General features: G+C 55.6%; 6 protein-coding genes across 6 annotated transcripts in view; 1 reads left to right on the forward strand and 5 right to left on the reverse strand.

Annotated features, from left to right (window-relative positions):
- PTSG_03054 (nonmuscle myosin heavy chain B) overlaps window positions 1-7,386 on the reverse strand; it is a 9,958-nt gene extending 2,572 nt beyond the window's left edge. The window contains exons 1-22 of the mRNA XM_004995590.1: window positions 6,732-7,386; window positions 6,417-6,507; window positions 6,145-6,265; window positions 5,831-5,951; window positions 5,433-5,594; window positions 5,079-5,162; window positions 4,847-4,910; window positions 4,416-4,576; window positions 4,144-4,263; window positions 3,761-3,845; window positions 3,395-3,633; window positions 3,194-3,256; window positions 3,018-3,070; window positions 2,675-2,816; window positions 2,452-2,538; window positions 1,994-2,222; window positions 1,650-1,722; window positions 1,346-1,529; window positions 992-1,098; window positions 693-815; window positions 323-481; window positions 74-146 (exon numbers count right to left, since the gene is read on the reverse strand). Coding sequence (XP_004995647.1) covers window positions 74-146; window positions 323-481; window positions 693-815; window positions 992-1,098; window positions 1,346-1,529; window positions 1,650-1,722; window positions 1,994-2,222; window positions 2,452-2,538; window positions 2,675-2,816; window positions 3,018-3,070; window positions 3,194-3,256; window positions 3,395-3,633; window positions 3,761-3,845; window positions 4,144-4,263; window positions 4,416-4,576; window positions 4,847-4,910; window positions 5,079-5,162; window positions 5,433-5,594; window positions 5,831-5,951; window positions 6,145-6,265; window positions 6,417-6,507; window positions 6,732-7,253 — 3,063 coding nt within the window. The 5' untranslated portion in view covers window positions 7,254-7,386. The remainder of the gene's footprint in view (window positions 1-73; window positions 147-322; window positions 482-692; window positions 816-991; window positions 1,099-1,345; window positions 1,530-1,649; window positions 1,723-1,993; window positions 2,223-2,451; window positions 2,539-2,674; window positions 2,817-3,017; window positions 3,071-3,193; window positions 3,257-3,394; window positions 3,634-3,760; window positions 3,846-4,143; window positions 4,264-4,415; window positions 4,577-4,846; window positions 4,911-5,078; window positions 5,163-5,432; window positions 5,595-5,830; window positions 5,952-6,144; window positions 6,266-6,416; window positions 6,508-6,731) is intronic.
- A 215-nt stretch (window positions 7,387-7,601) lies between these two features.
- On the reverse strand, window positions 7,602-12,354 carry PTSG_03055 (uncharacterized protein). The gene is made up of 13 exons (XM_004995591.1): window positions 12,318-12,354; window positions 11,640-11,854; window positions 11,345-11,448; window positions 10,949-11,062; window positions 10,625-10,698; window positions 10,279-10,419; window positions 9,897-10,007; window positions 9,377-9,697; window positions 9,037-9,174; window positions 8,774-8,840; window positions 8,551-8,617; window positions 8,312-8,425; window positions 7,602-8,096 (listed from the first exon to the last, which is right to left on the reverse strand). Exons 2-13 carry the CDS (start codon window positions 11,757-11,759, stop codon window positions 8,052-8,054), a joined length of 1,416 nt encoding a protein of 471 aa, XP_004995648.1. The 5' UTR covers window positions 11,760-11,854; window positions 12,318-12,354; the 3' UTR covers window positions 7,602-8,051.
- Window positions 12,355-12,451: 97 nt separating this feature from the next.
- PTSG_03056 (uncharacterized protein) lies at window positions 12,452-14,940 on the reverse strand. The gene is made up of 2 exons (XM_004995592.1): window positions 13,038-14,940; window positions 12,452-12,885 (listed from the first exon to the last, which is right to left on the reverse strand). The coding sequence occupies exons 1-2, from the start codon at window positions 14,931-14,933 to the stop codon at window positions 12,766-12,768; spliced, it is 2,016 nt and encodes a 671-aa protein (XP_004995649.1). The 5' UTR covers window positions 14,934-14,940; the 3' UTR covers window positions 12,452-12,765.
- Window positions 14,941-15,517: 577 nt separating this feature from the next.
- Window positions 15,518-16,626, forward strand: PTSG_03057 (uncharacterized protein; the record flags this gene model as incomplete). Its single annotated transcript, XM_004995593.1, has 3 exons — window positions 15,518-15,772; window positions 16,130-16,217; window positions 16,538-16,626. The coding sequence occupies 3 exons, from the start codon at window positions 15,518-15,520 to the stop codon at window positions 16,624-16,626; spliced, it is 432 nt and encodes a 143-aa protein (XP_004995650.1).
- Window positions 16,627-17,844: 1,218 nt separating this feature from the next.
- On the reverse strand, window positions 17,845-21,438 carry PTSG_03058 (uncharacterized protein). The gene is made up of 5 exons (XM_004995594.1): window positions 19,267-21,438; window positions 18,892-19,004; window positions 18,578-18,655; window positions 18,277-18,342; window positions 17,845-17,967 (listed from the first exon to the last, which is right to left on the reverse strand). Exons 1-5 carry the CDS (start codon window positions 20,958-20,960, stop codon window positions 17,912-17,914), a joined length of 2,007 nt encoding a protein of 668 aa, XP_004995651.1. The 5' UTR covers window positions 20,961-21,438; the 3' UTR covers window positions 17,845-17,911.
- A 446-nt stretch (window positions 21,439-21,884) lies between these two features.
- PTSG_03059 (uncharacterized protein) lies at window positions 21,885-25,739 on the reverse strand. Its single transcript, XM_004995595.1, has 8 exons — window positions 24,950-25,739; window positions 24,473-24,543; window positions 23,916-24,005; window positions 23,570-23,615; window positions 23,223-23,281; window positions 22,863-22,962; window positions 22,484-22,707; window positions 21,885-22,247 (listed from the first exon to the last, which is right to left on the reverse strand). Exons 1-8 carry the CDS (start codon window positions 25,676-25,678, stop codon window positions 22,079-22,081), a joined length of 1,488 nt encoding a protein of 495 aa, XP_004995652.1. The 5' UTR covers window positions 25,679-25,739; the 3' UTR covers window positions 21,885-22,078.
- Between the last annotated feature and the right edge of the window lie 33 nt (window positions 25,740-25,772).

The raw sequence follows: 25,772 nt of genomic DNA on the forward strand, positions 1-25,772 counted from the left end.
GCGAAACAGACAGTTGTCACAAGCATGCATGACGCGAGCGCATGGGTATCGTGGTGGTGGGTGGTGGCTGCACCTTTGCAAGGAGCTCCAGCTCCTGCTGCTTCGCCTCAATTTGGGCCTTCATCTGCTCGGCCTCGGCCAGTGCCCTGGGGTCGCGCACAACACAACAGTGAGGCATGAGCGGGACAGGAGAGGGAGAAGCAAACTGGAACACACGTGGCGAAAAAGGTGCACACACTGGCTAGCAGATGAATGCGACAGACACACAGACACACACATAGACCCACACACAGAAACAGACAAAACGCCGCGGGCACAGCACCTCTCTCGTTCGCGCTGGGCCTCCTCGGCCTCCTTGGCCTTGAGCTCGGCGAGCCGGCGCGCCTCCCCCGCGTCCTCAATTTGCTGCAGACGCAGGGCCTCCTGACGCGCACGCTCAGCCTCGGCCTCGGCCTTCTTCGCCTCCAACTCGTGCGCCAGCCTGACCAGGTGTGAAACCAAAATGCAATGGGTGAGTCGCCGTGCAGTGGTGCAGTGGTGGTGCTGTGGGGCGACGCACGCACACACACACACACACACACACACACACATGTACACACTCCCACAAAGCGTTCGCACATGCACACTAAAACACGTACGCGCGCACACACACACACGCACACACACACACACACACGTCAACACATGCAGACCTGATTTCCTCAGCCTTGCGGGCTTCGAGTTCGGCCTTTTCGCGCTCGAGGCGTTGGCCCTCAAGCAGTTTCTCTATCTCCGCCTGGCGCTTCGCTTCCGCAATCGCTCGTTGCGCAGCCTCGCTGCACAACGGGTCACCAGTGTTTGATTTGGGGGAAGGGCGATGAGGTGTGTGATCAAACGCACAGACAAAAGAGGGAGGTGTACGAGTGCAAGTGTGCTGTTTTTAAAAGGGTAAATCAGTCACTCCTCGTGCAACTTCACATCATCACATCATGACACCATCACATCATCTCACCGCTTCTCGGCCTCCGCGCGCTGTGCAGCAGTCATGCGCGCGCGCTCCTGCTTCTTTTTAAAGACCTTGCGCGCAAAGTGAGAACGCACAGCACACTGGGTGCGGACCTGTGGTTGGCGGGTTGTGGCACGTGGGTGCATCGTGGATGTGTGTGTGTGTGTGTGTGTGTGTGTGTGTGTGTGTGTGTGTGTGAGCGCTCGAAAGCGATACTCGAGGACAAGCAAGAACAACAACACAACGCACAAACACACGGCAGAATGAGAACGAGGAAACGAACGAAACAAGGTCAAACAGCAAACACACATACACACAATACACACGTATACATATGCACGCACGGGTGTGAACACTTACGACGTCGTCATAGAACTTCTCCATGGCCTTCTCGAGCAGGTCGAGGTGGTAGTACTTGAGGAACAGCTTTGTTTTGCCAACCTTCCAGTTCTGCAGACCCGCATACTGGATGATCTTCACTGCCGTCGCTTCCGTCTGCTTCACTTGGTTCAGCTTCGTCACAGGGAATGCAATGATTTTGTACCTGCGCAGTCGGCAGACGTCGAATGAGATGTCTTTGTCATCAACGCGGCCACTGATCGAGCCAAAAGGGCAGGTACACACACACACACACACACACACACACACACAGAGCGTTGCGCACCTTTCGACGAATTCGGCAAATGCCGGGCGCCAGGAATATCCCTCCTGGCGGATACGGGTTGCCTCAAGCACGCCTGCGCAGCGGTGCGTGTGTGAGACACGACGGAGGCGTGATCGCACACGGCCAGCCTGAGCACTCGCAGAAGAGCACAGGACAGCACACACACACACATACACAAAGTCGTACAAATGCGCACACAGCACACACACACACACACACACACACACACACACACACACACACACACACAAAGCCGTGCAAAGACGCACACGCACGACGCAGCAGCACCCTCTCCCTCGCCCCCTCTCTCCAAACCGGATCACGACAACAGGAGACGGACAGACCTGTGTAGCCAAGCTGCTTGAGAACAAACTCGTCGATGAATTTGTCTGGGCGCTGGTCAAGGTTTGGCTTGATGCAGCGCACAAAGTGGGGGAAGCACGCGTTCATGCGCTCCACCAGGATGGAGAGGGAGTTCTTGAACTGCGAGGAGAGTGACGGTGTGCGTCGGTTGGCGGTGTTGTTGCTGCGCTTGGCAGGTGACTCAACCTCCTGTCCGCGTCGCACACGCCGCTGTTGCCGCGCAGGGGAGGTTGGGTAGCATGCGTGAGCAGTGGGTTGCATGTGAGCCAAATTGTGCGTGAGTTGTGTGTTGTGGTGCGTTGCAATCGTGTGACAACGCGAGCAAGGACGTGGGTGTGTATCTGAGTGCTTCACGACAACAAGCTGGCACGGCATCCATGGTGACACGTAGCGGAGGGAAAAGGGAAGGTGGAGGTGAGCACAGCCCCTGCGCGCTCACCTCGACGTCATGCTGGACGGCGCGGATTTGGCCCGTCGGCAGGATCTCGCCATTGAAGACGTCGTTCACAACGCCGCGGTCGCACGTCTGCACGTGGTGTGACGGTCGTGGCAACGATTGACGCGTGAGCACACTTGACAGCACTGGTAGTACCACACATTATTCCACGCGAAAGGCTCCCCAAAGAAGTCACACACACGCACACACACACACACGCACGTACGCGCATGAGGTTGACAATGTCTGCGGCGAGGTTGTCGCGGTTCTTCTCAATCATGTTGGTGGCGTTGTACTCCACGTCGGCCGCAAAGTGCTGGATGGTGAATGCGGGGTGCCCGCGCGACACTTTCACAGGCAGGAACGCCCTAATGATGGTTATGATGGTGATGATGGTTGTGATGAGGATGGTGATGGTCGGGGTGGTGTGACGAAGGGGTGCCAAGAAGGCGTGAGAGTGGGCATGAGAGTGATGATTGAGAAGGATCAAATTGCAAGTAGCCCCAGCAGCGACGAGCAGACAAGAGAGCAGGGATGGTGCGGGGAGTGGAAGCGTCTCAACAACTCACGGCACATCCTTGAAGTGCTTGTTGAGCTTGTCCACAAACGACTGGTCCGTCGCCTGTTGGTCAATCAATGAGCACCGCAGAGAATTCGCGCTTGTGAGGGAATGAAAACCAAGCAACATACTGTGCACACAAGGGCAAGTGGTTCAACACACACACACATACACAAGAGTACTAACCTGAGGGAATGCGCACTCCTCATCAAGAAGCGTGAGGATGCCGATGGGCTTTTGGAGAAACATCTGTCCATATGCAAATGCACCGTGAGCAATGGATGAAAAGGTGAGGGCGTACTGTCGCAGCACAGCCAACCAACACACACACACACACACATGCATGCACATACTACGTGTACAACGCAGGCAAAGCGCGGGGCGTACGTCGAGGAGAGGCTTGTTGTCGCGGTATGAGATGGATGCGCCATCAATCCCTTCGGCCTCGTATTCCTCAAGCTCAAGGCGGAACGTGTGCTGGTTGAAGAAGTATTGCAGCTGCTCGTGCGCAAGGTTGATGCAAATCTGCTCAAACGAGTTGTCCTGAAAGTTCTCAAAACCGAAAATGTCGAGCACACCAATCTCGTACGTCGGTGCAACGCGGCTCGCAGCACCGGGGCGGCCCTCTGTCATTCGGAGAAGGGGTGTCGGTATGTACGTTAGGATGTGTGTGAGCGCGCGTGGTGCATGTGTATGTGCATGTATGTTTCATGTATGTGTGTGCGCGTGTGCGTGCGCGTGTATGCAACGCACTTGCAATCTTGAGCTGCTGCAGTTCCGGGGAGAGCATCTCGTTGATGCGCTGGACGATCCATCCGAACATGCTCCCGTACAGCGCCTGCACACAGCACCACGTGCACGCCAACGCAACGTGAGACGGCGACGACGGTATGTGCACAGCACAGAGCAGAGCAAAGTACAACACAAGAAAACACTTCTGGACAGCAAAAGCATGATGGAGCGGAAAAACACCCGTGTACAGATATACACAAATGTGTCATACACACGCAGGCACAGTGTCATACACACGCGCATACAACCATACACACGCACGCACAGTGTCATACACACGCTCATACAGACATTCAGACACACACACACACACACACACACACACACACAGACAGACGGCGCACCTTTGCGAGGGCATCGCGGCAGTCGTATGCGTGGTCGACGTCGTACAAGCGGCGAATTTTCTCACCGCGCGTGACCGTGTCAAAGCCGAGCAGGACACTCGCAAGGTCCTCAGGTGACACCTGCAGCCGCCGCGTGCATGCACGTCAGTGTATTGCTCAGTCGCCAACAATGGCATATGGTGCATGCACACACACACACACACGCACACTCACACACGCACACACACACACATACACACGGAGTAAGGAGCGAAACGGAGCAAGATGGGCACCTTCAGGAGGTCAGCGGCGTGTGCGAGCGCGGGGCCATCCTTCATCTGCGCGTGCTCGCCCGCGGCCTCAAACTCAACGTTGCCGAGATGAACAACGGCAGCGAGCGTGCTGAACAGGTTGTCAAGGTCCTCATCGCTGAAGCCAACGACATCCATCGCCTCTGCACGCGGCCAGCAATAGTTGTGTGTGTGCATGTGTATGTGTACGCGTCGTGGCGTGAGTGTGAGTGCGTATGTGCGTGCGTATGTGTGTGCGTATGTGTGTGTGCGCGTATGTGTGCGTGTGCGTGTGTATGTGCGCGCGCTCATGCGTCGTGGCGTGATAATACACATACCCGCCCACCCACACACGCCTTCGAACAAGCACACACTCACAGTCACACACGCGCACGTACGTTCGCACAGCCACGCACGCAATCACAACACCTCACCCTTGAGCTCGCGGTACATGTCTGCGTTGTCGAGCCAGGGCTTGCCGCCGAGGGAGTTGAATGCCTGCAGGCAAGCGCGAAGAGTGGGCACACATGCGAATTAGAAGCACGTGGGAGATGATGATATGATGCAATGTCACTGGAAACGTTTTCATGGCATACCAGGCCGCCAATACACACACGCGCACATGTGCGAGCGTTGGTACGCATGAACAAAGCAGCACGGGCGGACCGTTGTTTCGGTGAGGTGATACTTGTCCTTATCGGCGCTCTCAAAGAGGTAGTAGAACACGTGGAAGTTGCGCTCCCCAAACGCCTGTGTGTGTATGTGTGGGTTGGAAAGCGGATGCGAGGGCGTGTGATAAGATTCAATGTGTACCACAAGTGGTAGACAAACACTGCACACGCACGCACGCACACACACGCACACACACACACACACAAACACAAGAGCATTCACGTACGCACACACACGCACATAAAAACAAGAGCATTCACACACACACACACACACACACACGCACGCACACGCACACGCGTACACACACACACACACACACACACACACACACACACACACACACACCTGCTCGACAACGCGCGATTTCTCGAGAAGATATTCCGAGATTTCGACGCCCATGGCGCGACCAGCGGCATCAAAGTAGAGGCGCGTGTACTTTCCAAATCGGGATGAGTTGTCGTTCATCACCGTCTGCGCATTTCCAAACGCCTCAAGCAGGGGGTTGATCTGTGCATGCAGGGTGGGGGTGGTGGGGATTGGTGGCGGGGATTGCGTGTTCATGAGCGAAACGCATGCAGCGCAGCGCACGTGTGGTGCAGCCGATATCAATCGCAGAAGGGGAGAACAGCCAGCATGGTCAGGATTGGTGCAATGGTACAAAAGGCACCAACACACAGGCACACACAGACACACACACAGACACACACACAGACACACACACACATACAGCCCATGATGGGCACCTTGAGGATCTGCTCTTCGAGGTTGAGCTCGGAGGTCGACGGGTCCACGTCCCGGCACAGCTCAATGATGTAGTTGATTACCAGCTTTGCGCTCTCCGTCTTGCCCGCGCCAGACTCGCCGCTGTTGTTGTAAGGGCGTGTTTGTGTTTGTGTTTGTGTTTGTGTTTGTGATTGAACATGAACGTGAACGTGAGCGTGTAAAACGCCAGGCGCCCAGACGAATGTACCCAGTTCTCCACCACACAAATATACATACACGTAAATATACACACATACACACGCCCACACATACACACACGTGTTAGGCGCCTGACCTGATGACGGCGCACTGGTTCTTTTTCATGGTGAAGAGGTTGTGGTAGCAGGCGTCTGCAATCACGTAGATGTGCGGGTCCACGCTGTGGCGCGGCTGGTTGTTGTACGTCACCATCGTGTCTGTTATGACAGATGCACGGAAACACACGAAGAAGCACGATGCAGGCCATGCGTTGTTAAACCAGTGTAGTAATGAGTGATCTGCCAAGGCACGCAAAGGCAATTGTGCTCGAAACATGATATGAAGCGCAAGCAGACGGAGGGAACGCACTCGTGCCGTAGATGGGAAGCTGCTTGAACGGGTTGACAGCAATGAGGATGTCACTGATGAAGGTGTAGATGATGTCGCGCTCGTAGCGCACCTAACCAGAGCAGTTGCGCCAACGGAAGGAAGCAAGCAAGCAAGCGCACATGAGTACAATCTCAGCGGTTGGTGGCGCTTGTGACACTGGCTGTGCAGCACGAATGCAAATGTGGCTCATCCCATGAACAGCGGCATGACTCGAGGTACAAGCCCATGTATCGGGCACGCACGCACACACACACACACACACACACATACACACACATACACACACGCACACACCTTGATCTCCTTCAGCAGCGTCTGTTCGTTGAGGTTTGTGAGCTTGGCAAGGTCGCCCACTTCACCCGTGACATGGTCAGGTGGCGGTGCGTAGAAGGCGTCGTCCTCTTCCTTGGGCGTGTCGTCCTGTTGCTGGGTTTCAGTCGTCGCTGTCGATGCTGCTTGTTGTTGTTGTTGTTCTGCTTCTGGCTGAGTTGGGGGTTCAGCCTCAGCGGCGTTGGAGGTTGTCTCAGCGGCATTTGGGGTAGCGTTCTCACCCCGATCGCTTTCGGGTTGGCTCATCTCGCCTGCCTCCTCCTCAGCGTCGTCGTCGCTGCTGCCGGCCTCTGGCTCCTCGTCAGGTTTGGCTGCCTCAGTAGCCGTGGCACCTTGCTGTTGCTGCTGCTCGTCAGCCTGCTGTTGCTGCTGCTGTTGTTGTTGTTGTTGTTGTTGTTGTTCCACGGCTTGTTCATGCTCTTCAGTGGTGGGTGCCTCCTCTTCAACTGCCTGAGGAACATCCTGCGTGTCCTCGGAAGACGACATGCTGCCGCTGTTTTCCTGCGAAGATGGATGGGGGGTGATGCAGCGGGCGTAGGTTGGTTGCTGCTTTCACTGTTTGTGTGTTTTGTTGTTTGTGTTGGTGCGCCAAGAACAACTCAGCAGCGTTGCGGAAAATTGGCAAAGTAGTGCAATATCCAAATGGACCCACTCGTGCATTTTGAACACAGATACTGAAATCAGTCGAGATGGCTGGCGTTGTGTTGCTTGTTGTGCTTGTTGTTGTTTGTTTGGTGTGTGTGTGTCGACATCACTCTCACACACACACACACACTCTCTCTCTCTCACACACACACACACGCAGATTCACACCCTGACACGCTCACACACGCGTTTGACGATGATGATTGTGTACAATCAAAGAGAGGACGGGGAATGTGCACAATCCATCAATCAATCAATCAGTCAATCAAGCGGCCCGAGCAGTCAAGACTTGATCACTCGTGGCAATCATTCAGAAAAAGAACATGTAACAACAAACGCACACACACAAACACACAAACACACACAAGAGGGAGGGTGGAAGGCAAAGCCGCAAGACCGCCCAGTCACCACCCATCAGGCAGGTGACTGCAGGTGGTTGGGGGCAAGATGGGCTTGGGGAAATGGGTGTGTGGTGGGGAGAGGGGGTTTTCGAGGGAGCGGGGGGGGGGTAGTTGATGTGTGTGCTAACGAAGGATGCAAACGGGAGGGAAGCCGTTGGCTGATGACAGCGGACCAGGGAGAGGCGGAGAAGCGTCCTCATTTCGCTCACTCACGCTCACCCACAACGCGCGCTTGGGCTCAAGCACGAGCGAACTCAATGCGAAGAGCACCGTCGCCCAGGAGCTGCAGGGTGGGGGTGCAAGGAAAAAATGGCGGCAGTTGGGGTGAGGAGGGCATGGATGGCAAACATGCTCAGCAGGTGCAGTATGTCACAAGAGTTTCATGTACCCATCACATTTGACTCGTCGCCAACGCACGCAAGGCACCCAGAGCATGAAGGTGTGGTGCACACAACAAAGCACAGCATAACACCGCACACAGAGCATGCGCACACGCACCATCTGGCCGTTGGAGTTGACGGCAGCGGTGGCGTTGTCCTCGGTGTCAAAGTTCATGAAGGCGCTGTTGCGGCGCAGGTCAACAGACTGCACACCAGGGAACACACCCTTGAACTGCACAAACACACACGCAAGTGGGTGATGTGAGATGCACAAGTTTGCCGAGTACCAGCAGATGGAAAAATAGCCCCTCACACTCATTCACACAACGTTCACACGCGCACGTGTGATGTGCTTACGTCATCCTCGGTGGTGCCTTCAGGGTAGTTGGCGATGAACACACGCGTGTTTGGGCCAGTGCGCTCACTGCACCGAAAGACAAGCAACAATCATCACGAGTGAGAAAAGTGTGTGTGTGTGCGCGTGGGTGCGTTGCGTGTTCTTTGCTGTGGGAGTGGTTACAGCAGTGCCAGCAGCATCAGCAGCATCAGCAGTGCCAGCAAAGACATGGGTGGGGTGTACCGTGGGCCGCGGCGGCGGGGGCGGCGACGGCGACGAGGCATCTCCTTGGAGACAACCAGGTTCACCTCTAAGCAAGGCCAAGCAGAGCACGCAAGGGAAAGAGAGGAGCAAAGCAGAGTAAGAGAGAAGCAAAGCAGTGTGTGAGTATGATGCAGCCAATCAACGACACCCGCCATCAGCACCACCGACCACCATTCCGACCACCAACCCTATTCAACTCCACCACCGTTCTGAACTCCCACTCCCTCTGCCCGTGGGCGCACCGTCGTTGAGGTTGACGTCGTTCTGCTCAAGAGCAACGTCTGCGTCCTCCTCCGTGGCGAAGGTGACGAGCGCAAACCCGCCGCGCGGCCGCTCGTACTTGGTGATGTCGCCGGCAAAAAAGCCGCGCACAGCATCATCTGAACCACACACACACACACACACACACACACACACACACAGACAGAGCATATGAGATGGAGCAGTTGCACACCATCGCAATCACATGAAATTCAGCATGTAGCAACAACGATGCAACCGCAGCAGACACACGAACGTACAGCGGTTCGTGCACGCGCGCAGGCAACCAACACTGCCCTGCCCTGCCCCTCTGCCGCTCACCGTTGAGGCCCTCGATGTTGCCGACGAAGACGGTGTTGGCGTCGAGGCCACGGCGCTCGCGCGGGCGCTTCGGGGCGGCCTGCTCGCGGCGGGCAGGGGCACCGGTGCCCTCCACGGCGGCGGCGTTGCGCGGGCGGCGGATGTTGACGTAGGGGCGCACGTGGATGGGGCCCGCGCCGTCGGAGAGGACAAGGCCGTCCTTGCTGAGGGCGGCTGCGGCGGCATCGGGCGACTCGTACGTGATGAACGCGGCACGGCGGCTGCGGCGGATGAAGCGAGAAATGGGGCCGGCCTCGCCCATCACAGCCTTCAGCTCCTCATCTGCAAATTCGTGGTGGTGGTGTTAGCATGTGTGGGTAATGGCCTTTGGGAGAAGCAGAACGTGCAAAAAACAGCCTTGGGAGGTCATGGCGAGGGAGCAACATGAGTACAGCCTACCCAGCCACACACCACAGCCTTCCAAGCAACATTTCACTCCACTCCACATCACCACACGGTGGTGAGTGCGCCATGCACGTACCCTGGACATCAGGCGGGCCTGTGACGGCAACCCTGACGGGGTCTGGGTCGCCCTCCAGGATCGGCGCCTGGCGGATGATGGGGCGGTGCGGCTCAACACGCAGCGACGTGCCTGCACACGCGCATGGCAACGCACACGCACACACACACACACACACACACACAACACAGCGAACAAGCAAACATGACGACATGTACCAAACAGTCGTGAGCAGGAAGCATGCTCAAGAAAAAAGCAACAAAGAAAGAAAGCCGCAGCATTTTCGGTGCAGCCAGCAGGCAAGGCATGTGTGTGTGTCTTGTGCGTGTGTATGCATGTGCATGCGCGGGAGGTGGCCGATGCTCAGTTCAACACGGGAGCTGGCAGATATAAAGGTGCCCACCGTCGCCAAGCTGGTAGCCGTTCTGGTTGAGGGCACTGGCGGCATCGGCCTCGTTGGCGAAGCGAACAAACGCATAGCGGCCGTGGGAGCTGCGGTTCAGCTCCTCAATCGAGCCCCCGAGGATGGCACGAACATCGTCGTCTAAAAAGCGGCGCCCAGCGCAATGGTGGTTGGGATATGAGTGGGATATGAGGGGTTGGGCCACACACAACGCGAGTCCGTGTGCGTGAGAAGGTGGCCACAAATGTAGGTGCACACAAGTGTGTGGTGCGGATGTTTGGGTGGGTACTTTGTGCGCGCGTGTGCATGGGTGTAAGCTAACTCAACCCTAACGGCCACCACTGACCAGAGAGGGTGCTGATGTTGGCGACGTAGACGAGAGTGGGCTCGCCCTCACCGCGGGGAAGCTCCTCACGCTGCCTACAACATTGTCCAACACCACCCACAACAAATGAGCACAGGCATCAACAAAAATACGGCATTGAGGACGCAGTAAGCACGCAAGGTGGTGCCCAGCACGCGTGTGCGGCTCAATGACTCGCCGCGAGGAAACCGCCCAAATCAATCACCTCGCTTGGTGGATTGGTGCATCGTGCGGCACCCGACCCCTTACCCCTACTCTCCCTCCATCCCTCGTCGCAAAGTTGACAACAGGGCGGTGGTTGCTTACGGGGGCAGGCGCTTGAAGGCGACGGAGGTGTCCTCGCCAAACTGCAGGGCGTTCACGGCGGCGGTGGCAGCGGCCTCCTCGGCAAACTCAACCTCATACAGGAAGCGGTCGTTCCTGACAAATGGAGATGGATATGGACACGAGTATGTGTATGTGTGTGTGTATGTATGCGCATGTTTGTGTGGGTATATGTGCATGTGGGTATATGTGCATGTGGGTGTGGGTGTATGTGTATGTGTGCGTGAATGAGTAAGGGCGCACGCGCAATGTTGGGTGGTGTATGGCAGCGCATCCACACCGTGTTGGGTGGGTGGCTTGCTTCAATGCTCCAGCTGTCCGCACAACGATGACAATGTCAAACTGTGATTCGCGAGCAAGACGAAAGCTGGTGGGTACCTGGTGGTGCGGCAGTCGGCGCTGGTCACCTCGCCAAACTCCGCGGCCTTGTTGCGGATGTTATCGAGCTGGTCATCGGAAGGGATGCCGAGCACGACAACAACCTGCATCATAAGAGGGGGAGGGGAGGAGTAAGAGCAGGAGGAGGAGACAGCGATGAGTCTGACATCTCGAGAACAAATGCAAGCAGGGCAGTGCAAATCGGTGCACAAACACACACACACACACACACACACACAGAGGCAGCGACGCAAGCACGCAACGAGGCTAAGGTGGTGTCACCACATGAACGCACGTTCTTGGAGTAGGTGGGAGCGGGGCGGCGTCCACGACCACGACCACGGCCACGACCACGGCCGCGTGGGCGGCGGGGGGCACGGCCGCGCCTCTGTGGCAGTTCCTCAGTCTCAACCATGCTGGTGGGTTGTGTGGGTGTTTCGTTGACCACGACGGGAGACGAGGTGCGGGTGTTGTTGGGGGATGGGGAAAGAGCGGGAGAACGGGATCCGGCTGTCAGCAAAAAAAAAAGAGCAGATCAAAAGAAAGATAAAAGAAACACAGGAGAGGAGTGAGGAGAGGCGATAGAAGCACGTGAATGGGTCGTAATACCGTGTGAGTGAGTGACGCGCTGAGCGTGAGGGACTTGCTGCGTGTGCGATTGTGATGGAATCTGTGGACACTCGTGTAACACTTCTTCTGGGGCAAGGCGGAATGCCATGCAAGACGAAGAAGCCAGGGTTCCTCACACGAGCACACGCACACGCACAAGCCAAGGAATCGAAAAAAGATTGTCGCGCATGCGAAGCCACCCACACCCAAGCCAAGCGCACAAAGACCACGCGGTCCACAGCGTCAGACTGACCGCAAACCAACACAGGAACCACCACAAGCACCCCATATCCACCACTGTGGCTTGCAGTGGCACCAACGTGCGCTCTTTCATCGTGCGTGCGATGTTGCAGCAAGAACACACCTGAAGAATTCTTTCGTGAAAATGCGAAAAATATCTGCACACTTTACACAGATTGCGCTGTTGTGCTTGTGCTTGTGTGTGTGTGTGCTTGTGTGTGCTTGGGCGTGTGTGTGTGTGCTTGTGTGTGTGTGTGTGCAGACCACAGCGAGCAAAGAGCCACAGGGAAGAAGCAGTTCGCGTTGTGTGTATCGTTCTTGTGTTGTGATAACAGAGCAGTGGACGGCAGACATAATGTAACATAACAAAGTCAGAACAACCGAATCGAAAGTGAAAGTGACATGTCACAAACGCAAACCAACTGCAAACGTGCACGCGAGGTGGCGAAAGCATAATGCGGGATGATGAGCACGTTCAGCGAAACGTAACAGGTCTGCTGAGCACAACGCGAAAGAGAGAAATTAACAAAACAGTGAGCGAGTGTGTGTGTGTGTGTGTGTGGCCGTCAGTGTCAGAAGAGGTCACTGCTGAAGAGATCTGCCGTTTCTTCCAAGTGCTTTTGATGGTGCTGCCGCCATCGCTGCATCTTTGCAGGCTTATCATTGTCACCAGTGGCCGGGGCTGCGCCTCCCTGTGTGTGTGTGTGTGTGTGTGTGTGTGTTTGAATGAGGGGAGAGAACCACTGTCGTTCAGGGAGCCAACGAGTACCCAATGACCACTTTGGGTGGCCCAGAAACGCATGCATGGCAGTCCAGTACAAGTCGCATATTGTGCCACGCGCACCCTTTTCCTGTGCCTTCGTTTGCGATGTGATTTGGTTGCCTTCGATGACAAAGACGCCTCGGCCGCGCCCTCGTCCTCATCGTCCTCATCGTGCTGCTGCTGCTGCTGCTGCTGCTGCTGCTGCTGCTGCTGCTGCTGCTGCTGCTGTTGTTGTTGTTGTTGTTGTTGTTGTTGTTGTTGTTGTTGTTGTTGTTGTTGCTGCTGCTGCTGCTGTTCTTGTTCCACCACCTCTTGTTCTTCCTCTTGTTCCACCACCTCTTGTTCCACCACCTCTTGTTCTTCCTCTTGTTCTACCTCTTGTTCTACCACCTCTTGTTCTTCCTCTTGCTGCTCGCCCCCTGCGTTATTTTCATCGTCATCGCTGTCTTCCAGCCAGGCCGGCGTCTGCACGTCGCTCAAGTGCCGCTTCACAGGCTGTGCAAACACATCCTCCTCCTCCTCCTCCTCCTCCTCGTCAGACTCCTCATCAAACTCGCTCTCCTGGCTTTCCATCCCCTTCACCTCCTCCTGCTCCTTCGCGTCGCGTTTCTGTTCCGTGTTCTCCACCTCTTCTCTCCCGCCATCTTCCTCCTCTTCATTATCCCACTCATCGCTGCTGTCATCTGCAAAGAGAGACTGAACGCCCCCGCCATGACGACGTTCGCGGGCTATCGCTGTTGCTGCTGTCGTCGTGGTTGCTGCACTACTTGCATCAGGCCCCGGCGCCCTCTGCTGACCAGGCTTGCTGGATTGCACCTTTCGGCCAAACAGTAGCTCATCCTCCTCCGAATCGCTGTCTTCATCCCCAAACAGCTCCTGCAGTATCGCAGCCTTCTTCCTGGCAGACGCACTGCCTGTGGCTTCCGTGGCTCTGTCTGCCTCGGCAGTTCCTGTAGTGGTGGTGGTGGTGGTGGTGGTGGTGGTAGTAGTAGTCGTAGTTTGAGGAACGCGTTGTGCTGATGACGTGCCAGGTGTACCATCCCCTGTCGAGCTACTGCTGTAACGACTGGGCGCAGTCGATGCTGTTGATGACCTGCGCAAAGATTGATGTGGCTGCAAGGGTGACTGCTGTGGCTGTTGGGCTGCGGGCTGCGCTGGCTGTGTCGTTGGCTTCGGTTGTGGCTTCTGTTTCGTTGCTGGTGCTGATTCCGTTGACGGCTTCTTCACGGCAGGCTTCGGCTTGATGCCTGGACGCTTCGCCACTGCCGCTGTGTGCGCGCATGGACGGTGTCCTTGTGGCTTGAGCTGCCTGGCGGCCCGAGCCGCCGACACCACAGGCCCTGCCTCAGTGCCTGTTGGGGTGGTTGGGGTTGCTCGTGCTGTCGATGATGTCGACGAAGCTATTGTTGACCGCGACCGTGGCGAAGACAGGGACATACTTGCAGATCGCACGACCCCTGGCGGTTTCGGTGCTGGCTTTGGCCGCGTCGGTGGTGGCTTGTTAGTTGCAGGACGTGGCTTGTTAGTTGCAGGACGTGGCTTGTTAGTTGCAGGAGGTGGCTTGATGGTTGCTCGCACTGGCTTCGCCGCAGGCACTGGCTTGGATGCTGGCGGTGGTTTCGCTGTCGGCGCAGGCTTGGATGCAAGCGGTGGCTTGGATTTCAGCGCAGGTTTCGCCGATGGTGGCTTGGTTGCAGGTGGTGGCTTGGTGGTTGCTCGCACTAGCTTCGCCGTAGGCACTGGCTTGGTTGCTGGCGGTGGCTTGGTAGGCTTTGCCTTCAACGCTGGCTTGTCCTTCAACGCTGGCTTTGCCTTCAACGGTGGCTTTGCCTTCAACGCTGGCTTTGCCTTCAACGGTGGCTTTGCCTTCAACGGTGGCTTTGCCTTCAACGGTGGCTTTGCTGCTACGGCCGGCCGTCGGGCGCTTGCCTTGTCAGCACCAGGCTTCGGTTTCACCAGCGGCGGCGGTGGACGCATATTGGGGGTTGTTGTTTTTATGCTGTCGCAAACCAGAGATGCGCCGAACGCCGTCGTGGATGCTGCTGCTTGTTGTCGTGGGCGCATTCATTGTCTCTCCTCGACCCATTGGTGCAACGACCGACACTCATCATCACGCTGGTGAAGAGGAAGCGCACGAAGCTCGTGGAGGCAACGCCATCATGGCAGACACACACCTTCTCTCCGTCCAATACTGGTACAGGCCCGCCATGCTGTGGTGCTGCTGCTGTTTGTGCGATGGTGGTGGGTGGTGTTGGTGCTGCAGCTGATATTAGGACAGCACATGATGTGATCACGCTTCCGCACCCCCATCACACATCCTGCCCATAACCTTGCCTCACATGTGTCTCCTCCACCACCTTTGGCCCCCTCCCGCTCTGTTCACTTTTTCACAAACACAGTGTTAGCTGAGGCTACCAGAATGCGTTCCAGCAACTGGAACACCGTCTTCAAGTGAGTGAACTAGTGTATGGCCTCTTTTCTTGTCGTCCACAGTCTCTGCTGCCATTGTTGTTGCTTCTGGCTCAGTCCGCCATCTCATCTTTGCTTCGCACTCTCCACCGATGCCCATCTTTGACGCCCACATGTTTCCTGACCCTTACCAATCCTCTCTGCAATGCTGCAACGAGCAGACCATCTACCCTGATCTGGTGATCAAGGGCGAGAACTACATTCCAAATCCAAACGTGCTGACCATTGCCAGCATCATCGACCTGATCAGCTGGACCATCATCCTCCTCATGCTCTTTGGGGACTACATCTTCAATGCCTTGGGCATTGCACCTCCGAACCTCTACCTCCAGGCAAAAGAAAACTCGGTCAGTTGACGCGGTGTGCACGATATGCACGGTGCCACTTGTGTGTGTGTGTGTGTGTGTGTGTGTGTGTGTGTGTGTGTCGGTGTGTGTGTGTGTCGGTGTGTGTGTGTGTCGGTGTGTGTGTCGGTGTGTTTGTGCGTGTGTGCGTGCTTTTTTTTTTGTGTTTGTGTGTGTGTGCGCACGGTGCCGTTTGTGTGCGTGTGTGTGTGTGTGTATTCATGACGTCTGCACTAGCGGTTTTACTCTGTTCAAATGCACGTGCACACACAGCTCTCCTTACCCACTGCTGTTACTCATAAACGGTGTCTTCGAATGCCCCACCCTGCTTGGACCTGCTATCTCGTGGTCCTTACACAGATGCTCGTCATTGTGATGACATTCTTCCTCTCCAACACCATCAAGCAAAACCTCCTCTCCACTGGCGCCTTTGAGATTGCACTCGACGGTGTGTGTGCATATCATACCTGTGTGCGCGCGCGTGTGTGTGAATGAGTGTGAGAGTGTATTTATTTGCATATGTGTGAATGTGTGTGTGTGTGTGTGTCAATGAGTGTGAGTGTGTGTTAATTTGCGAATGTGTCAATGTATGAATGCTCGACTTCCCACCCGCTGTCTTTGTTCTCCAGAGTTGCGTCCATGTCACCCAGTCACACAAGCAGACACAAACATGGTTCTTCTCTGCCTTCTCATCATCTTCCTCTCCCGCGATGCACACGGCACCACATCGACCTTCCCCGCCATCCCTGCCATACTTGCTTCCCCAAGGCGACCTTCTCTTCTCCAAGTTGGAGACAGGTCGTATGCCCGCGTGGCCAGAGCTCATGCGCACTCTCGACGTCAAGCTCAGAACTTGATGCCGCGCTATCGTGTGTATCTGTGTGTGTGTGAGTGTCTGTGTGTCTGTGTCTGTGTGTCTGTCGTTTTGCCTGTGTATGTGTGGTCTGTCTGCCTGTCTGTGTCTCCCTTGCATTTGTTGTCTCCCTTAGGTCTACACTGCAATGCATGCGGGATGTTTGAACATGTGCATTTAACGTGTCATGTCAAGCGTTCTGTGTCTGCAGGCCAACCCGCCACAGGCCGTGCACTGCTTAGTGTTGCTTGATGCACACGACCGGGAGGCGAGACAGGCATGTGTGTGAAGTGGTTGTCAGCGTTGTGATCCACAGCTACCTCAATTGTCGTCCTGACAACGGTGCTTCGTGGTGATGGTGAGGGTCTTGGGTGTGCATTCACTCGCCTCGTTGCGTATTTTGAAGACGGCGCAACGAGCATGTGATTGCGTCACCCCCTCATGCTGACACCTCTTCGCCCTTGTGCCTTCTCTCCACTCCTGTTCTTGTCGCTTCTATTGCGCACCTGCTTCTCGCACCCCGGCTTGTGTCTGCGTGTGTGTGTGCATGTTGTGGTGTCGACTCTGATCAGTACACGGTTCAAAGAGAAGCCACTGCGCACACTTTACGTGCCACAAAAGGGAAAGCATACAGTTCCCAGCACACACACACACGCACACACACATACAGTTGCTTGGCACATCCTCAATCGTTCACCGTGCAAGTCTCGAGAACATTTAATAGTGCCGTGTCACGTCATGTGGGAACAAGAGGATCAACCATTGGTTGTGTAAAACCATGTGTAACAAACACATGCTTCATCCAAAAGCAAGGTCACAGCGCACAGGATCGCGCGTTGCGCAGTCAAGCAGAACACAGCACACTCAGCAACAGTCGCGTACATCGGTGAAAGCATTGTCAGAAGAGAACACAGTAGTCTATCATAGCATAGGCATCACACACTGCGTGGCAGCAACAAGCAAGCAAGCAGAAACCAATTGGCGGCGCCCCTCCATGGCAGTATGGGAGGGAACATGGAACAATGCATGATAGTATGAGAGGTGCACGCCAATCTCACTCAAAGGCGAATGTTGAAACACGTCGCATTCCGTCTGTTAAGAAGGATTAAGGAGAGAGCCCCGATGAGGTGCAGGCGTCTCAGTGGTAACAGACTCGCCGCGACAGACTGGCACGATGGCACACACACGTAAGGTGTGGCTATGATGATGATGATGATGATGATGATGATGATGATGATGATGATGATGACGATGGTGGTGCTGGCAGGGTAAAGGTGTGCAGTGTCCTGTTATTCCTCATCTTCGTCATCACGCTGACGCTCCTTATCGACGCTGGCCGTGATGACTGCAATGATGAGACAGATGATCAAACAGGCGCAAGGAATGTACAGAGGAAGGGAGACGCAAAAGAACAACCAAACAACACGCGTACAGCTTGTGAGGACACGCACACTTGATGCAACATGTACAGCAGCAAGGCAATGCGTGCGTGTGCTGTGCGTGTGCTGTGCGTGTGTGTCTGTGTCAACGGTGTCACATGACGCTCCAACACAGGGAGCCGTATGCACTCTGGGCATCATGTTTGAGACGAGGAAGAACAGAAGAACCATTGTTTGCGAGCAAGCCTGCAAGCAGTCGGTCTCAACGAACTCACGTGAGGCCACAAGGTCGGGGACTGCGCGGCAGATGGCAATGCTGCGGCAGCGAGTGCACTTCTGGCCTGCCAAGGTCGAACAACACACGCACAAAACACGAAAAAGCAAAATTATTATAATGTTCATGTTGAGGACAAGAGTGATGGCGCCAGAGTCGTGACATGTAACCTTGGGGAAAAAACTTCCATGACAACACATCACGCCTGGTCCTCTTCATGAACGTGGGTTTTGTTCAGTGCTTGTTCATGATGGGATGGAGTGTTGGAGCGGTACGGCAACGATGTCCAGGAGTCAACGTACCACGGGGAAGAGATGGGTGGTAGTGCACTGGGGTGCAGGCGAACCCATTCTTGCATCCGCGTGGCATCACGTGCAGCGCTGTTGGAGAAGTGGTGCACCGTGCACATGACTTGAGTGGCTCTCCACAAAAGTGTTAACACACACATGCATCCATGCATGCAAGTACACCACACATACACACACACACACACGCACAGACGAGACGCACGCCAATATGCACACACACACACACACACATGCACGCAAAACCCTAAACACACACACACACACACACACACGCTACACATACACACGTGTCCGTCTGAAATACATACCTGTGGTAAAGGCGGCAACGGTGGCTCTGTTTGGATCTGTGGCCATGGCACGATCAAACTTGATCCACTTGCCAATGTCGTTGTAAATGCTGCAGTAGCACACACCACAAATGCTGCGTGCACAACACAGAGGACACACACCAGTGATGTACACGACGAGACACAACAAGCAAACAAGGGTCCGTCATTGAGTCATGGTACCACCTATCCATCTGCTCCACCAACCTTAACAGCACAACCACAAGCCAACAATATCATGTGGACCCCACTTCCTTCTCCACGTATGACGTCACAGTGAAAACTCCCACAAACCCAAGGGAGGGCAGCACACCAGCAGCAAACTCAAAGGCACACTGCAAACCAAACCACGCGTACTTTGTGTGCGATTCCCGGCCGGGGCCGTGGCAGACGGGACACATGGGCCGCTGTGCCCCCGTGGTCGCGGTGGCGGCTGTTGCTGTGGCGGTGGTAATTGGCACGGTGCCCACAGGGCCTTGAAGTTGGGCCAGCGCAGTGGAGGATGCAGTGGGGGTGCTCAGGCTTGCAATGTATGCTTGCAGCTGTAGGTCGGCAGGGAGGCTCGTGATGCTCAATGCATGGGCAGTATCGGAGGAGGTAGGTGCGGTGTTGCTGCTGCTGCTGCCGTGTGCACCGTTGTTGGCAGCAGAGGTCGCCGCAGCAGAGGTGGAAGTGAAGGTGGGGGTGGAAGCAGCGTAGCTGTACATGCTCCCTGTGCCAGAACTCATCTCAGAGCGGACATCCCCGGCCTTCCACCGCTTGGTGGCAGGCGGGCCATCACCAGGCATGTAGGTGGTGTTTGTGTTGGTGCCGAGAGCAAGTGGCTGCAGCCCAGGCGCTGATGCCACAGACCAGTTGCGCGATGACGAAGAGGAGGACGAGGACGAAGACGGAGGGAATGATGATGTACTAGAGGCTGTGGGCTGCTGCGGTATTGTAGAAAGCGGAAGCGGAGTCAATGACAGCGAGGCAGCAGACGGCAGGGACGCCCCAAACGACTGCTGCTGTTGAGTTGTTGGTGGGGTCGCACTGCCGGTGTCGCTGGTCGCTGCAGTCGAAGGGGTGGCCTGGAAGAGGGCTTGTTGAAGGAGTGCCGTGTACAGCAGCGTGTCTGTGTCCATACCACCACCCTGCATGCTTGCGTTAGCACTGGCGGCAACCAAGGCCGTGCGGATCAGCTCCAACTGCTGCGTGTGTTGTTGTTGTTGTTGTTGTTGTTGTTGTTGTTGTTGCTGCTGCTGCTGCTGCGTCTGCGGCAGTAGGATCTGCCTGGCCTGGATGTCGGTAGCGCGCGGTGCCGTGCCCTGAAGCGGAGAAAGGACCTGGCTCATGAGAGTCACCGGAACGGATGACGGGTCCCGCGTGAACGCAGCGATGGCTGCTGTCGAAGGTGGCGACGTTTGACGGCGCTTGGAATGCACTGCATGTGCTGTTGTGAGCGGCTCAGCATCGTCGAATGGGCTCTGGCCGTCACTGCTCATGCTGAACCGCCATTCGTCCTGCTGCTGCTGCTCGACTTGTTGTTGATCATGGAGTGGTGGCTGAAACCCATGCTGTGCAAACCTGACGATGACCTGGGCAGCCTTCACAACGAGCTTGTGATGATGGTCCGTTGGAGGCAGCTTTCCGCATACATACGCGTCCACGACGCGGCCTGCGACGCGCAGCGAGTGCAGGGCATCACTGCTGGGCCGCGGGATGGCTCGTGGTGCCGGGGTCGAGGCAGGTGAAGGCGACTGTTGTTGTTGTTGTTGCTGTTGGATGGCAAACGTGTGTTCCTCGTCCTCCTTTTGTTCTTCTTCGTCCTGCAAACGGCGGGCGCCACGTCCGGTGCGAGCGCGGCCTCGGTGCACGGAACGCCATTTCTTCTTGTCTCCGCTCCATGCTCGCGAAGCCTTTGAGCTGCCGAAAGCGGTCATCACGCTCTGATCTTCCTGTGCGCTGGGCATGGGGCTGAGCTGGAGTGGCGGCAGTGTCTGCTCTGCGGGCTGCCTTTGCCCTCGCCTTTGCTCTTGCTGGGGCTTGCGTGCATCTCCTCCTTGGGGCGGCATTCTCGCCTTCGCACAGCGTTGGTGGTGGTGTCTGGTGGGGTGGTGGTGGTGACGTCGCGCGCAGCAAGCAAGGGGGCAGGCCTAGGGCTGAAGCCTTCGAGCGAGTGTGCGCGTGGGCGTGCGTAGGTGCGTGTGAGAGCAGAGATGCTTCGCTCTCTGAATGCGGGCACTCTGCGAGCGGCGGCGAGGTTCAAACTCTTGTGCACTGCGAGGTTTAAACGTGGTGTAGGCTTGCTCGAGATCTGCACGAGACGAGGCGATGAGCTGGAGGAGGTGGTGGAGAGGAGGGTGGATGGATGAAAGGTGGCGGTGATGGCGGTTGGTCGAAGTGCCGTGGCCTGTTAGCCTGTTGGATTCCAAGAAGGTAGGCAAGGCGATGGAACGGTGATATCGGCAGTAGGGAGGATGGTCTGGTAGCGAGGGAGGAAAAGAAGGGGTGCTTGTTGAGTCGGAGCCAACCACGAACAGAGCGGGCGCGTGGAAATGGAAGCACCCACCACCACGATTCAACAGACGAAGGGGCAGCTAGTGTACACTCATGCATCGAGGGCACAGAGAGCCAGCTATGGTGGTAGACCGAACGAAGAAAGGGCAGAGCAGGGGTAGTCACCGTCACCACCGCCAGCCGGTGGTTTACATGCATACCAGGTGAGCATGTGTGCCAATGACGCAAAGCTGAACGGTTTCCAGTTCCAGTTCCCAGAATCGGGTCGAGCAATCGCAGATGCATCGTCGCGCTTGCCGTCATCATCGAGGTTGCTGACTTACACCGACGACAGCTTTAGTCGCTATGTCTTTTTCATCATCATTGTCATCCACCAGCCAGCCGCGCTGCATCAAGCACATCGGCGCAGCCACTACTCCAAACAACACAAACCAACAGAATGAGCTTGCGACAGAACTGTCAATCACCACAGCCCCATTCCAGGAAACTTGCACTGTTCTGAGGATTCCAGCCATCACTTCGCCGAATCGGGCACATCACGAACCCGGTTCTTGAACTTGCGATTGTGGTCGTGCATGTTTTGTCGCTACAAACCACGCCCTCACAGACGCATCATGCCCAAGGCAATGATTGCAAGACACGTGCCAACACGTACGCACTGAGAAGGGCAACGCTACGCAACACAACCACACACAGGGCAGCTTGGTGTAATGGTGGTGGTGCTTATGTCTTCGGCTGGGGTAGCTTCTTGCTTTGGGCGGCGTCGTCGTGATTTCGCAAGACAGCCCTGGCTCTTGCACACACGCCGGCCGTGGTGGATCAGCAGCAGGTGCAGCGCATACCTGATCAAGTGGTCCAAGGGTCAAGTGGTGATGCGTGCACATCACGCGTGAGAGCATGTAAGCACACACAACCACACACAACCACACAACCACACAACCACACACACACACACACACACACACACACACACACACACACACACACACACACACACAACCACACACACACACACAGACCCAAGCGCACAGCACGAGCGTGAGGTGCGCGTCCGAACGAGGCCATCATGACCACTCACTTTAAGTCATCCGGAACAGTGGCGTTGAGGTGCTCGTAAGTCGTTTCCCGCGTCACGCCCGGCCACGAATGCAACGAAGAAGCGCTGCAGTTCTGGGTGTCGTTGCTAATCCGTTTGGCCCGCTTCCTGCTGTTCTTGCTAGCGACGGAACACGATGACTGCTCTTGTTCAACGACCCGGTTGTGCTTTCGCACCTCCACATCACTCGGCACCCACCCTGCTCTCTGTGTTCGTGCGTGTGTGTGTGTGTGTGTGTGTGTGTGTGTGTGTGTGTGTGTGTGTGTGTGTGTGTGTGTGGAAGTGAGGCACAAAAGGCTCATCTCACCGAAAACAACAACAGATGCAAACACAAGCATGCAAGCGCCAAGTGTGCTGCCACCTTGGCCAGACGGAAGACGTGCGTGTCCACAGCCATGTCGGGCCTTTGCATGGCAAACAAGAGCAGGCAGGAAATAGTTTTCGGACCCACGCCTTTAAACCTGCACAGTGAACAAGCAATGGTGCGGGGGCCATGCGTTTGTGAGCTGCTGATGCGCGTGCACAAGTGCCGCAAGCACACAAGCACACGAGCGTGCGAGTACAACAAGCACAGCATGTTTTCCATGAATAAACCACTAAACCCATACAACATGCACACACGTACACACAAATTGTTCCAAACACATTAAACACTCACTCACCCACACACCTACACCCACACACCCTCAAACACACCAAACACATATCCCCCAACACGCACCTGGCGAGCTGCTCCTTCACGGTGTGTGATGGCAGCTCCCGCAAATACTCCAGACTCAACTGCGAGTACAACAACAAAGTGTGGCAACACATCATCTCATGTCACGGCAGAGAATGCACATAATGTAATGCAGCATAAACCAGGCGCAGATCACTTGATGCACGATACCATCCAGCACCAGTTGACGTGCGAGAGTATTTTGTGTGTGTGTGTGTGTGTGTGTGTGTGTGTGTGTGTGTGTGTGCGAGAGTATTTTGTGTGTGTGTGTGTGTTTCCAAAGAGGAAAGGAGGAAGGAGCAAGACAGCGATAGCTTTGCCCGTGTGTGCGTGCACGTGTATTGTCGCACCTTGCCGTGCTCCGCGTGCAGTGTGTCGAGAATGGACTTGATGCGCCTGTGAATGGGGGGGGGGGGTGGCACAAACACAACCGGGGGGGGGGCGTATGTCATGCGCGTAAAATCAGACAAGTTGCAGAAAGCCATGTGGCATCGTGAGCAGATGCGTGTCATGTACAATGCATGATACCGAGGGCACCGAAGTTGCAAAACAGCAGAGTGGTGGAGTGCAATCGACTGAGCCCCACGCAACCAGCCACGTTGACGAGAGACGACAAGGAACGGAAGCAAGCACGAAGGCGAGCACGCATGCAACAAACAACAAGTACACCACACAAAAGTGCTTGATGAGACGAACCTTGATTTTGTTTGGGCGAGGCCTGCTGATCTGATGGCCGCCTCCAGTGCACCAACATCTGCGCTGTGCACATCCTCCCATGTTGGAAACCTGAGGAACACGCATTGCACACACGCACACACACATATGTGCACACGTACGAATACCCACACCCATATCCGTACACGTGCAAAACACAACCATACCCATACCAAACCACACACACACACACACATACCACATTTACAGACGAGAAACAAAGCATACACACCGCATTGACAGACGAGAAACAAAGCATACACACGCACATGCACATCGACTCGATGAGGCAATGTGGATGTAGATCTCATGATGACATCACACCACCACATCACACCGAATTGATAAAGGGGGAGGGGCGGATGGCAAGGAGATGCAGCCGAAACACGGAAATACACACTCACATACATCCACACACACACACACACACGTACACAGAGACACAGACACACACACACACACATACATACACACACAGACACGCGCACACAGATAGAATAAACGTGCAAGAGTTTAAGAGTTAAGGGTGGCTAGCGCACGTTTGTTTGAGATTGCGAAAGGCGGCGCTTGAGTTTGAATCGGTTGTGTTCTGCGACAGGATAGTGCGGACCTGCTCATAGCGATGCCCACGAAGACGCGTGCCATATGAAACAACAACAGCAGCAGCAGCACCCATGAGCATATGGTTGTTGTTGTTGTTGTTGTTGTTGTTGTTGTTGTTGTTGTTGTTGTTGTTGTTGTTGTTGTTGTTGTTGTTGTTGTTGTTGTTGATGATGATGATGATGATGATGATGTTGTTGTTGTTGTTGTTGTTTTTGCAAGCGATGAAACAAGCGCACATGCACGCACGAAAAACACACGACTGACGCGTGCAAGAATGTCATGCCAGTCAGGCAAAGCAGCGGCTGTGCCCCACAACCATCACCGCAGCCACACTGTGCTACTGTGGGCAGAATGCTGCCTTCCTGCCTTATGACTGTCCCTGTTCTCCTCCCTCTCCTTCAGCATGCACTTACGAGCGAGTCGAGGAGGTTGGTGTTGGCGGCTCTGTGGTGCGGCGGGCGCGTGCGAGGGCCGTACAGTTGCACCAGCGCATCGTGCATGTGCTTGCACTCAGCTGGTGTGGGGTGCGGAAAGCCGAGAAATGGAGTGGATTGCGTCGTTAACGAAGAGCACACCACATGAGACTCCCCTCTGTTCACATGTCCAGGTGTTGGTTTGCTTGCTTGTGTGGAATGGAGGCGCACAGGTTTCGTGCGTGTGGTGCTGTATCTGGCACGGGCATTGAGCGGCGCGTGTTCAGCCCCGTCATTGTCACCCTCGGTGTCCTCCTTGACTTTCAATACACTGTCTTCATCCTTGACACGAGCTGCACTTCTTTTTCTCCTCTCTGCTCTCGTCATCGGCCTCGTTGTCCCTGTGCTGCTGATGCTCGTGGTGCAACTAGCTTCAGTCATCCCATCCACCCTGACGCTTCCCAGCCTTCCGTCATCCTCCTCCGTCAAGGCACCCGCCAAGACCTCCTCCTCCTTCACATCTCCATCTTGTGCTAAGTTCCTCTCACTGTTTGGCGCATAAACCCCTTCCTTCTCCTCCTCTTCCATCCCCGCTTCCTCTTCCTCCTTCACCTTCTCTTTGCCCTTGACAGCGTGCACGCGTGCACGCTGCCGCCTCCGTCCACCACCACCACCACCACCACCACCACCTCGTCCACGGTCATTGTCAGCAGAGACGCTCAGCTCCATGTTGTGCAGACATTGGCTGGTCCTGTCGCCGCAACAATGTCCCCGCAACAACTGATTATGAATAACCATTGAAAATATGCACAAATTTTCAGCA

Source organism: Salpingoeca rosetta (assembly GCF_000188695.1).
Source record: "Salpingoeca rosetta unplaced genomic scaffold supercont1.7, whole genome shotgun sequence".
Taxonomy (NCBI): Eukaryota; class Choanoflagellata; order Craspedida; family Salpingoecidae; genus Salpingoeca; species Salpingoeca rosetta.

Coding starts and splice junctions, on each gene's coding strand:
- PTSG_03055 (XM_004995591.1), bottom strand. CDS start 11,759: ATGGTTGAGACTGAGGAACTGCCACAGAGGCGCGGCCGTGCCCCCCGC. Junction 9,698..9,896: donor AGGCCCGCCTGATGTCCAGG/GTACGTGCATGG, acceptor ACGAATTTGCAG/ATGAGGAGCTGAAGGCTGTG. Junction 8,426..8,550: donor AAGGCACCACCGAGGATGAC/GTAAGCACATCA, acceptor GTGTTTGTGCAG/TTCAAGGGTGTGTTCCCTGG.
- PTSG_03056 (XM_004995592.1), bottom strand. CDS start 14,933: ATGCGTCCACCGCCGCCGCTGGTGAAACCGAAGCCTGGTGCTGACAAG. Junction 12,886..13,037: donor AACGAAGGCACAGGAAAAGG/GTGCGCGTGGCA, acceptor ACACACACACAG/GGAGGCGCAGCCCCGGCCAC.
- PTSG_03058 (XM_004995594.1), bottom strand. CDS start 20,960: ATGCCGCCCCAAGGAGGAGATGCACGCAAGCCCCAGCAAGAGCAAAGG. Junction 19,005..19,266: donor GGCCGGGAATCGCACACAAA/GTACGCGTGGTT, acceptor TTGTGCACGCAG/CATTTGTGGTGTGTGCTACT. Junction 17,968..18,276: donor CCCCGACCTTGTGGCCTCAC/GTGAGTTCGTTG, acceptor TCATCATTGCAG/TCATCACGGCCAGCGTCGAT.
- PTSG_03059 (XM_004995595.1), bottom strand. CDS start 25,678: ATGGAGCTGAGCGTCTCTGCTGACAATGACCGTGGACGAGGTGGTGGT. Junction 23,616..23,915: donor CTCGCCCAAACAAAATCAAG/GTTCGTCTCATC, acceptor CCCCATTCACAG/GCGCATCAAGTCCATTCTCG. Junction 23,282..23,569: donor TGCACGCGGAGCACGGCAAG/GTGCGACAATAC, acceptor TTGTACTCGCAG/TTGAGTCTGGAGTATTTGCG.